General features: G+C 36.1%; 1 protein-coding gene across 1 annotated transcript; it reads left to right on the top strand.

Annotated features, from left to right (window-relative positions):
* The first annotated feature begins 2967 nt into the window (after positions 1 to 2967).
* Positions 2968 to 3624, top strand: LOC109220793 (calmodulin-binding protein 25-like). The gene has a single exon (XM_019385263.1). It carries the CDS (start codon positions 2968 to 2970, stop codon positions 3622 to 3624), a length of 657 nt encoding a protein of 218 aa, XP_019240808.1.
* The last annotated feature ends 8269 nt before the right edge of the window (positions 3625 to 11893 follow it).

Here is an 11893-nt window from a genome sequence, read left to right as displayed (position 1 = left end):
GACGGCGAACTGTATAAGGGAGGCAGCAAGAGAGGTGTTAGGAGTGTCGAAAGGCTATTATGGCAGGCACCGAGGCAACTGATGGTGGAATGACGTGGTCCAAGGTAAAGTGGAAGTCAAGAAAGCGGCATACATTAAGTTAGCGGAGAGTACCGACGAGGATCAGAGGAGAGCGAACAGAGAAAGATATAAGGAGGCTAGGAAGGAGGCGAAAGTAGCGGTCACAAAGGCTAAGACTGGTGCTTTTGGTCGGCTTTATGAGGAACTTGGGGGAAAAGGTGGGGACAAGAAGTTATTTCGGTTGGCCAAAGCGAGAGAGAAGAAGGCTCGCGACCTAGATCAAGTGAGGTGCATCAAAGACGAGGACGGTCGAGTATTGATGGAAGAGGTCCAGATTAGGCAAAGATGGCAGTCGTACTTTCATAAACTTCTGAATGAAGAGGGGGATGGAAACACCGTGTTAGGTAAATTGGGGCACTCCGAGAGCCACCGAGACTTTAGGTATTGTAGGCACATTAAGGTTGAGGAGGTCGTGGGTGCGATGGGTAAGATGAGTCGGGGCAAAGCGACCGGACCTGACGAGATTCTAGTAGAGTTTTGGAGATATGCGGGTAGGGCAGGCTTGGAGTGGCTGACTAGGTTGTTTAATGTTATCTTCAGGACAAAGAGGATGCCTGATGAGTGGCGGTGGAGTACAATGGTTCCGGTGTACAAGAACAAAGGGGATATCCAGAATTGTAACAACTATAGGGGTATCAAGTTACTAAGTCATACCATGAAAGTTTGGGAGAGGGTGGTGGAAGGGAGGATAAGGAGGGCGGTGTCTATATCGGAAAACCAGTTCGGGTTCATGCCGGGCCGTTCTACTACGGAAGCTATCCACCTTATCAAGAGGTTGGTGGAATTATACAGGGATAGGAAGAGGGATTTGCATATGGTGTTTATTGACCTAGAGAAGGCATATGACAAGGTCCCTAGGGACGTCCTTTGGAGGTGTCTGGAGGTGAAAGGTGTGCCGGTGGCTTACATTAGGGCGATAAAGGATATGTATGATGGAGCTATTACTAGGGTTAGAACTGTGGGAGGTGACTCAGAGCCTTTTCCGGTGGTTATGGGATTACACCAAGGATCTGCGCTCAGCCTGTTCTTATTTGCTCTGGCGATGGACGCACTGACACACCATATCCAAGGAGACGTGCCATGGTGTATGTTGTTCGCTGATGATATAGTTTTGACTGATGAGATGCGAGGCGGCGTTAATAGGAGACTGGAGGTATGGAGGCAGGCTCTAGAGTCTAAAGGTTTCAAGTTGAGTAGGACTAAGACGGAATATGTGGAATGTAAGTTCAGCGACGTGATGGGGGAAGCGGATGTGGAAGTCAGGGTTGACTCACAGGTCATCCTCAAGAGAGAAAGTTTTAAGTACTTAGGGTCAATTATCCAGGGAGATGGGGAGATCGACGGGGATGTTACGCACCGTATTGGAGTGGGGTGGATGAAATGGAGGTTAGCGTCTGGAGTCATGTGTGAAAGAATGTGCCACCAAAATTCAAAGGTAAGTTTTATAAAGCGGTGATTAGACCGGCCATGTTGTATGGAGTTGAGTGTTGGCTAGTCAAGAATTCACATATCCAGAAGATGAAAGTAGCAGAAATGAGGATGTTGAGATGGATGTGTGGGCACACTAGGCTGGGTAAGATTCGGAATGAAGATATTTGGGAGAGGGTGGGCGTGGCTCGCGTGGACGACAAGATGCGGGAAGCGCGGCTTAGATGGTTCGGTCACGTGCGGAGGGGAAGCCTAGATGCACCGTTTAGGAGGTGTGAGCGGTTGACTTTGGCAGGTGCGAGAAGAGGCAGAGGGCGGCCTAAGAAGTATTGGGGCGAGGTGATCAGGCAGGACATGGCGCGACTTCAGATTTCCGAGGACATGGCTCTTGATAGGAACATGTGGAGGTCGAATATTAGGGTGATAGGCTAGGGGGTAGTTGGGAGTTCTTCCCTCTTTGTACCGGGTAGTCTGATAGAGTTTCGTTTAGGTTCGTTAGCGGTCTTTGTTGTATTCACATTGTTGTTTTGCATAGTTTTGTGTTATTGTCCTTTCACTTATTTGTTGTGGTTATTTTCTTTTTGGTATCTTTTGTTGTTACATGTCTTTTCTCTTATTTTTTTCTGATATTATTGCCTCTCCTGTTGAGGCGAGAGTCTCCTGGAAACAGCCTCTTTGCCCTTTTCGGGGTAGGGATAAGGTCTGTGTATACTCTACTCTCCCAAGACCCCACTAGTGGGATTTTACTAGGTATGTTGTTGTTGTTGTTGTTATATTCAAAACGTTAGCTTAATTCATATATTACTCCCTCCGGTTCACAATAAGTGACCAGTTTCCTTTTAGCAAGTTTATTAAGAAAATGACAAAACTACCCTTATTAAATATTGGTCACATAGTTATAGTGAGGAGTGAGAAAACTTTTTAGAGATATGCACATAAGGGTAAAAGGGTAAAAACAAATTGAATTTTTTCTTGATTACCTAACTGGACACTTATTTTAAACCAAAATAAAAAAATAAATTGGTCACTTGTGAACCGGAGGAAGTATTATTTACGAGAAAATAAAAGAAGAAGAATAAAACCTTAGCTTCTTTTCCTTCAACAGTCAAAACAAAATTCTATGTTAAACCATTGTTTTTAACAATTTATAGTCTTGATTGAGTCATTACTGTTCCGTACATATCTGCTGACGCGTGTCCCCAGAAAACGCGGTTCCTTCCTTTCTATATATTCCCTTTTCTCCTCACGTATCTCTTCTCTAACATCTCTCTCCCTTCCCTTTCCCTTCATCCCAAAAACTCTTCACTCTTTTCACACCATTCTCTGAAAAAACCTAATCTTATAAGACCATTTTGAGCTTAAAAAAAAGTCCATTTCGTTAATTTCAAACACTTGTTTAGCAGAAATTTGGAAAAAAAAATGGCGTCTTCTGATAATTTGATGACAATGGAGCCATGGGGTTTTCGTTCTACATTTAACGATGCATGGTTTCAGGACATGTTCGTTAAAGAAACTGAAACTTTAACCAAAGTGCTCCAAAAATCATTTTCAAACCCAGAACCTGAGATGATTATGCCAACGTTAACGATGTCGTTTCAGACCCCGAGTGCTGCATCAGGGCCGACGGTTTCCGGCGGGTCGACGGAGAACGAATCCGCCGTGTCGAAGCGGAGGAGCAACAACGCCGGTGGGGTGAGCAAGAAGATTGTTAAACGGAAGACACGCGCCTCGAAGCGCGCGTCGACGACGTACATAACGGCTGACGTGGATAGTTTCCGGCAAATGGTACAACAGGTGACCGGAGTAAGAATGGACGGGAACGGACACGTGGCGGTTGCTTCTGTTTTGAAGCCGGAGCCGAGACGACCGGTTGACCGGGTTCAGCAAGTTAGCTGCTTGCCTACTCTTGACACATCAGCTTTTTTACTGGACCCCACTTCATCGTTTATGGCTCAACCACCGGCGGGGTCTCTCTCCGCCGCACATTTGCCGTCTGCGGTGATTGGTGACGGTAGTTCGGGTGTCTTTGGATTTGACTCTTTTTCTGGCTTTCCTACCCTTGAATCAGGAATGTAATGCAGTAGTATTGTACTAGATTACCAGGCCCTTTCTTGTAATTTCACCTTTGTAGTTAGGCGAGGGGTAAAACCGGAAAATCTCATCTGTTCATAGTTTTAGCTGGGGTTGTTAAGTGTTAATTTGGGATACACTGTTACTGATGTTTAATGAATTAATATTTGATTATGATGTTTCGTTTGTTGATTCTCTTAAAGAAAGAGGAACCTGGTAAAAACTAATCGATGTTTACAAACATGTCATTTTTGGTCTCAGGTAAATATCGGGCACATGTAACAATAATATATCCAGTATTATCCTGGTAGGATAGTGTGTACGCAGACCTTATCTCTATCTTGTGAGTATAGAGAGGTTATTTTTAATAGATCCTCCACTCAGGAAAGCATAAGTACTACATTAATGAAAATATAGACAAAAAAGGACAGTATCAAAAAGCCATATAAAAGCAGAATAAAAACAACAAGATAGTAAGGTGATCAACAATGAAAGAAAATAACGGTAAGTCACAAAAACCTACTACCAACAGAAAGCGAGACTGCGTGCCAATACTACCGTTATGAACACTCTAGACTACCTATTCTACTACCCTAATCTGCGACCTCCATACATTTCAAGGGTCATATCCTCGATCAGCTGAAGTTGCGTCATGTCTTGTCTATCACTTCTCCCACCCACTTCTTTGGTCAACCTCTACCTCTCCGCAGGCCCTCTAATGTCAATCTCTCACAACTTCTCACCGGGGCATTTGTGCTCCTCCTCCTCACATGCCAAACCAGCTAAGCCGCACTTCGCGCATCTTGTCTCAACAGGGGCCCACCCACCTTGTCGCGAATAACCTCATTTCTAATCCTATCTAACCTGGTGTGCCCGAACATCCATCTCAACATCCTCATCTCTGCTACCTTCATCTTCTAGACATGAGCAATCTTGACTGGCAACACTCAGCCCCATACAACATCGTCGGTTTGACCACCACTCTCTAGAACTACCCTTAAGTTCCGGTGGCATCTTCTTGTCACACAAAACACTGGAAGCGAATCTCCATTTCATCCATCCCGCCCCAATACGATATGTGGCATCTTCATCAATTTTCCCATCCCCTGAATAATAGTGGCGGATCTAGAGTATGAGATATGAGTTTATACGAACCCAGTAACTTTTGTCTAGATTTTACATACGTATTTATCTGTAAATATTTTACTCTAAATCTAATTATTATTGATATTAACTCGAGGCCGCCGTAGGAATTTATAAATTTTAAATTTTAAATCCTGCTCTGATTATTTGGTTTATTATGTGCCAAAATGTTGGTGGAGATGGTTGTTATATACTCTTTGATGTTCTTTAGTTTTAAATTTTCATTATTAGTGTAGATGTTTTATGCAAATTGTGAAGATCTTTTAGCTCCTACCTTGGATACATCTAAAGGGAAATTAGATAAGTGTCAGTATTTTGTTGTAAATCTTCCATAATATGTTGGGTATAAAAGTTTGGTAAAACAATAAAAGTCACTACTTGCTTCTCATGTAGGTGTGAAGGAAAAGGGAATGCATACAAGTTAAAGGGTGAGTTAAAATTATTATACCTTAAAAATGTTGGAAATTTGTGCACATCGCCAAGTGATGAATTAAAATGAGAATATTGTTATAAATTGAATTTTATTTAGGTGAATGTTTATATTTTAGAGAGATTTTAGGGTTTGTTATTTTGTGGCTAAGTCTCTTTTCCCCTATAAATAGAGGGATTCTATTTCACTATAATTCATCTCAAATCAACTAAGAGTTCTCTCTCTACTTTTCTTTGCAATACTCTTCTTATTCTTTTATTGTTTTATAACACGTTATTAGTACGAGACTCCAACCAATTAGTTGAGGCATCTGCTTTGGTCACCTAGCTTTGGTATACGTGCATGGTGCTCAACTTGTGCATAATATTGAGTATAATGATTATCAATTATTCCATTAACTTTCTTTTAGATTAAATTCTGGATTTAAGGTAAGTATTTTACTTTATTTATCTCTTTTAAATTTTTGAAATTCTGTAATTTAATTTTAAATACAAGCAAAGATAATAAATTTTGCTTATATTTCTAATAGAGTTTGTAAGAAATTATAACCACTCGAAGTGGTAAAATTTTTATATCTTGCCATGATCAAATTCAGTGGCGGACCCAGGATTTAGAGGTAGCGGGTGTACATTTGCATTCAACCAAAATTTATTTTGTCTATATACTAATATATTACTATTTTTTAATGACATATACATGTATATATAGAATTTTTATCTAACTTTGCGGGTGCCGGTGACCCCTTATTGCATAAGGTATGTCTGCCTCTGATCAAATTCATGTATGATTATAAGCACAAAAAGTGAAAACCTGTCACATTGAATTTGCTTCATTCTCATTCCCTTAGGAGAATGGGTAGCAATATGTTATAGGTCTGAAAGAAGACAAAAATATTACTGTAAATGTATCAATGGATGTGGACATGGCAATAGACGAAATTATAATCGCCATCATTATGGTAATGAGAATAATAAGGATTCTCAAAATAATCCTTCACTCCGTGAAAGTAATGTTTGTTATCGATCTGACGTGAGATTTTGTAAAGCGCATATAGACGATAATGGTCCATTATGATGTGAATGTGACGACATGTGATTTATTAATACATATTCATTCTTGGAAGAATATAAACGTGCTAGTGGTAGTGATTATACCACACTCACTTGTAGAAGGAGGTTTGAGATGAAATAAAATAAAAATTATTATTATGACATGAATGGTCGTTGATCACGTACCTATTGTGATTATGCGAAAGTATTATGGCAATATGGTTATTACATGCAAAAAGTAATAGAAGCAACATATCTTTCCTATAATAATTTTGACCATGACCATAATTGTATAACTTTCTCTTTGAAAGAGATATTCACCATATAGATGTTGATCAATATGTCGTAGTACAAAATTGATCGAAAGCTCTAAAAGAGTCAATTATACTATGTTGGAGAAATAAAATTGATTATCAATAAGGTATTGTGTGGTATTAAGCCTCAAAGAAACTTATTCAGTTTCTAAAGTATTTGTGAAAGCGCAAAAGATGTTGGTTATATTGAGACTATAGATAAAGGAAAGATTTAATATCTTCTATTACTACAGCTTGTAGCGGGATAATATGTATGTGAAAAATTACCCGCTTTATTCTCCATTTTATATTACACAAATGAAAGTATGCAATAATAAATAGAAGTTTATTGATATTAAAAACATATATCATAAAAAACTTGGAGTTTATTGATAATTGCACACGTCATGGTGTAAACTTGAAGTTTATCAATATTGATAATTTATCCAGTTGGTATAACTAGTTTAGCCATATCAATTTAAGTATGATGTGCTACAATAAAAGAAAATTCACATGTGTAAATATTAAAGAACTAGAAAGTTCTTCACGAATTCTCTTATGTTGCTTGTTCTCGTTAATTAATTGACCAACTAAAATTGAGATTGAAACCCATTATCAAAGTTGAATATGGCACATTCACCTGCCATGTATACTATATAAGATTGCATCTATGAGATGGTTACATGTACGATCATGATTAACCGCAACATGGTGTTTGCGAGGTTACTTGCTCAATAATTTAATTTAGAGCATAATTTTCAAATTTCTATTCAAGACAGTTCATCTTGATAAGTTGGTTCACATCACAATTTGGTTTAGCAAAAATAATTTACTGAATGCCTCCACTTAATAGTTAAACTATTGCTTATGAGAACAAAGTTATCTATATCAGTTTGATATACGTTATATACTAAAGTATATTATATTTTCCCCTCACAAGTGGTTCACAGTCAGGAGCCAAATAATTCCATCTTATTTTTATTTATGTGCGGTATATATTTTGATTAACACCACAACGCAGAAATGTGGATTTCCAAAGTTGAGAAAGCAACTTAGTTTTTCTAACCTGAGAGGGAGACAAGGTGCAACATATTCATTAAAGTTAGTATGGATGATTTATTCATCAAATCTCTGTTGATATCAACCTTCAAGAAGCTAATGTACAAGATCAGGATGAAAGATGTGAATTAATGCTCTCATCAGGGGGAGTTAATACGCATTGTACTCTTTTTCCCTTCAAGATTTTGTCCCACTGGATTTTCCTTGCAAAGTTTTTAATGAGGCAACCAAAAGGCGTATTTTTAAACATGTGTACTCTTTTTCCTTCTATATAATTTTTTCCCACTGGGTTTTAATTTAGTTAAGATTTTAATGAGGCATATTATCTGTTGAATAGACATTCAAGGAGGGTGTTATAAATAGAACTGTATTTAAGATGAATGTCTATATTTGAGGGAAATTTTAGGGTTGTTACTTTGCGGCTATATTATACATTTCATTTTGTTGCAAACACCGGATATAAGTAACTTCTTTACATTTGCAATTTTGCGTCGGTATGTTACTCAACTAGTTTTTTTTTTTCCTTTTTTTTTTTGGTAAAAAGATTCTCGAAAGCGATTATTCGGAAAGCAAAGTTTTTGTAACAAGGAATAGTCGTTTAGACAAATTAATATTTTGTTCCGTTCATTTTTATTTGTCCACAATAGACTTTGTATGTCCTTTAAAAAATAATAGATTAAGTGCATATCTTACCATATAATAATGATAGTATTTTAAAAAGTCTTGGGAAATAATTATGAATTGAGCAATTAATGATAAGGGTAAAACAAGAAGAAAAAAATACTATCTTGTCTTGATTTGCTAAAATGATCAAATAGAAGTAAAAATATATTTTTAATATAGTGGACAAGTAAAAGTAAAAAGAGGGAGCAAACATTTGTACTCCAAGTTTTCTTGAAAGTAACCTAAGTTCTCTTCATTCTAAAATACAGTCAAACCTCTCAATAACAGCTTCGTTTTCTCCAGATATTTTTGCATGTTATAACGAATTGGTGCTATACAAAACATATATTATAATAGAACATAAAATTTGGTTCAGAAAAAACTTGACTTTTATAATGAAGTGGTGTTGTTATAGACAGTGGCGGAGCCACCTTATAGGAAGGGGTGTCAAATGACACCCTTTCACGGAAAAAATACATTGTGTAGGTAGATAAAAAAAATTGTTTGTATATATATATTATGTATTGACTCCGCTTAATTTCCCGGTATGTTTATTTTTATACATTTTATCATCATTAACGTCCGCCGCTAGTTATAGAGAGGTCTCACAGTATTTTATGTTCTCCTTCAAAATCGATATTCGAAAGTTCTCTTCCTTCTCCTATGTTTTGTGTTCTCTTTCAAAATCGATATTCGTTTCAAAAGATTTATTTTTTGTATTAAAACGAAAAATTTGCAATAAGTTTCTGAAACCAAATGGGGCCATTTTTGTCTTTGTTGTTCTTCTAAGAAAGGAAAAGAAGATTCTTTTTGTGTGTTTGTTGACACAAATTTACTCTTCAACTCCAAATTAATGGCTCGCATACAGCCTGTTTGAAGGTGACTGCATGTGACTGTGTTAGTGATCTTATTCTCTAAATTTAAGTTCTTTGAGATGGAGTTAAAACTCGATCATATAATTGAATTTTTGAAATTCAAATTCTTGAAAACAAGTAGTAATAAGTTAAACACGAAAAGGCAAACTAAAGTTGCCCCACTTGTATTAATTATCAATATACTAATGGGAAAAGGTGTTAAGCCATCTGATGATCGGATCTATAAAATCATCTCTTTATGTTAATTTCCTATAGAGAATAATAATATTGCTACTATGTCCTGGCAGCTTGTATTTATTTTTAATGAATAAATACCTAAAGGGCCAAAGGCAAGCGACATATGTATTATAAGAATTAAGATTATGGATTTTTTCCTCGGAAATATGAAAGACTACCCGCATCTGTTCTACGAAATACATAATTTTCTTAAAACTTGATCATCTGAAAATTTCAATTCTAATACGTTATTGTTCTTAATTTGGGATGCATCTATATTTAATATATCTTTTTTTTAATGTTCTTGGAGAATTAAAACAAGAACTAAAGTTGCAAATGTTTACCCAATTCGTACAGCAACTGCATGTGGGAAAAAAAAAATAACACTATGACATGTTAGGTTTCTGCATAGATTAGGTTGACTTTAGGTCTTGAGATGATATTGAAGATATCTTTATATATTATGCATGATATATCTTGTGGGGTCTTTGTTTGTGTCATCTACTCATCTTTAAATAGAATAATTAGTTGTTTATGAAGTATTTGCAATTGAAATTCGAGTATGTTTTCTACTGTTAGACTTGGTCAAGGAGCTTAACAACCAAGTCACACAAAATTAGAATTTCCTTATTCTCTAGTTTGAGATATTCTTTTTTTTTGGATGGCGTGGTGTCCTGGTCAGCTTGCGCACATCTCGACTAATTGTACGGAGTACTTACTATCTCGCATTATCAGAGGTACCGAGTAACTTTGTTCACCATAGCTTGAACATACCTGACGTTTTTGCCTCGACTGATGAGACCTTATGGTTCACAACTCACCCTCATTTTCATTTCTAATATTCTTGTTCTTGATTTGGGAAGTTGTTATTTTTAATATTTTATAATATGTTAGTGGAGGATTATATAAAGATTACTAAACAAGAATTAGAGCTGCAAATGTTTACGCTAGTCAAAAGGTTACTGCATGGTGACAGGAATAATACTCTGACATGTTAGGTTTCTTGCATACCAAGGTTGACTTGGGGTCTAGAGATCATGAGATCTTTTGGCATATTTTACTAAAATAATTTAATTGCTTATGAATTTTTCGCAATTGAAAGTTTGAGTATATTATCTTTAGCGTTGGACTCCAAGACTTGTATGAAAATAATGACAATAAATATAAATGTAAGTGACATAGGCATGAAGTACAGTTGACATCTTCAAGCTAAGGTACTATTCTACTAGCCTAAGAATTGTTGGTGGTTGAAGTCGAAAGAAATTCGCTATAAAACTTTTCATGAGCAAATTTAGTATCGGAATGAGAGGAGAAAGTAAGTGATTGTATAAGGCGAAACAAAAGTTTTAAATATTGAGGGTCATTTAGGTTGAAGACAAGTAATGCTAAGATTAGTTATACTAGTAATTTTCTTTATTGACTGTTGGAATTGTTAATGTTATTGCTTTATCCACGAATAACTTATCATGTGATTGTTATTCCACCCTCTGGTAGATATGAGTTATTTCGATACTATTTTTAATCCTAGAATAATTATCTCAGAATTAGTAACTAAACAAGAAATAAGGCGATATTAAATTTTTATCTCAGATTTTTTTTTTTGCTTATTTATCGTATCAAACGACCTTTGAGAATACTGTTGTTTAAGGAAAAATTTCACATAAAAATAACCGGGATCCCTACTTTTCAATTTTATAGCCTATATTTTAATTTACAACCAACTAGCCCAAAAATAATATGCTAAAATTCACCACCCAACTCTAATAAATTCTCGAAATTACTATTTAATTTTTAAAAAAGATTGCTCAAGCTTTTAAGTTAATTTTTGAATCAGCAACTATAACTCAAATGTTAGTTCAACAAACCAAATCCATTTGAATGCTGAAAATTAGATTTTAACAAGCTTAAATATGTGGGTTTAGATTTCGAATTTGATTTTGTGAGAAATTTGGAGTGGGTGTTTTTACAATTGTTAGAAATAGTATAAGGAGGTTGTATATAAAATTTAAAATTATTTAATGGAGATTTGGACTGGTTTTGAACAATAATTGCAACTGAAATCGTGAAAGAAGTTCGTCTACAGATGCTCGTATAAAGGTGTATAAAAGTGTATAAGATGTGTTTATACACCCATATACACTATTATACAAGATTATACATAATTATACAAAAAAACTGACTTCGTATTCTTCCTTGCGTCTTTTATGAAATTTAACTCAAATCTTGCTCAAATCTACTCAAAATTACTTCAAATTGAAATTTTGAACCCCTTTTGATATTTTCAATCAATTGGAACAACACCCAATCCAAACAACTAACAAACTCAAAGAAATCCTATTTTTGAAAGCAAAGCTTTAAATAGCCTTCAATGATGACGAAACTTCTACTCTTCAATTTTCTTACATTGCAACCAGGTGACACAGGGGGAGAAGCAGTAATGGCGGACGACCCCTTGAAGCATATGTAGAAGATGTGAGAAGAAAAGAGAGTGAAAACAATGGTTGTGAGAACACAAATTTAACTCCATAGATTCTGAATTTGCTAGTA

Source organism: Nicotiana attenuata, unplaced genomic scaffold (assembly GCF_001879085.1).
Source record: "Nicotiana attenuata strain UT unplaced genomic scaffold, NIATTr2, whole genome shotgun sequence".
In the NCBI taxonomy this organism is placed as follows: domain Eukaryota; kingdom Viridiplantae; phylum Streptophyta; class Magnoliopsida; order Solanales; family Solanaceae; genus Nicotiana; species Nicotiana attenuata.
Note: the sequence above shows the minus strand (reverse complement) of the source record. Positions and strands in the feature narration are given on the sequence as shown.

Bases quoted from the DNA above. Each gene is read 5' to 3' on its own strand.
- LOC109220793 (XM_019385263.1), top strand. From the start codon at position 2,968: ATGGCGTCTTCTGATAATTTGATGACAATGGAGCCATGGGGTTTTCGT.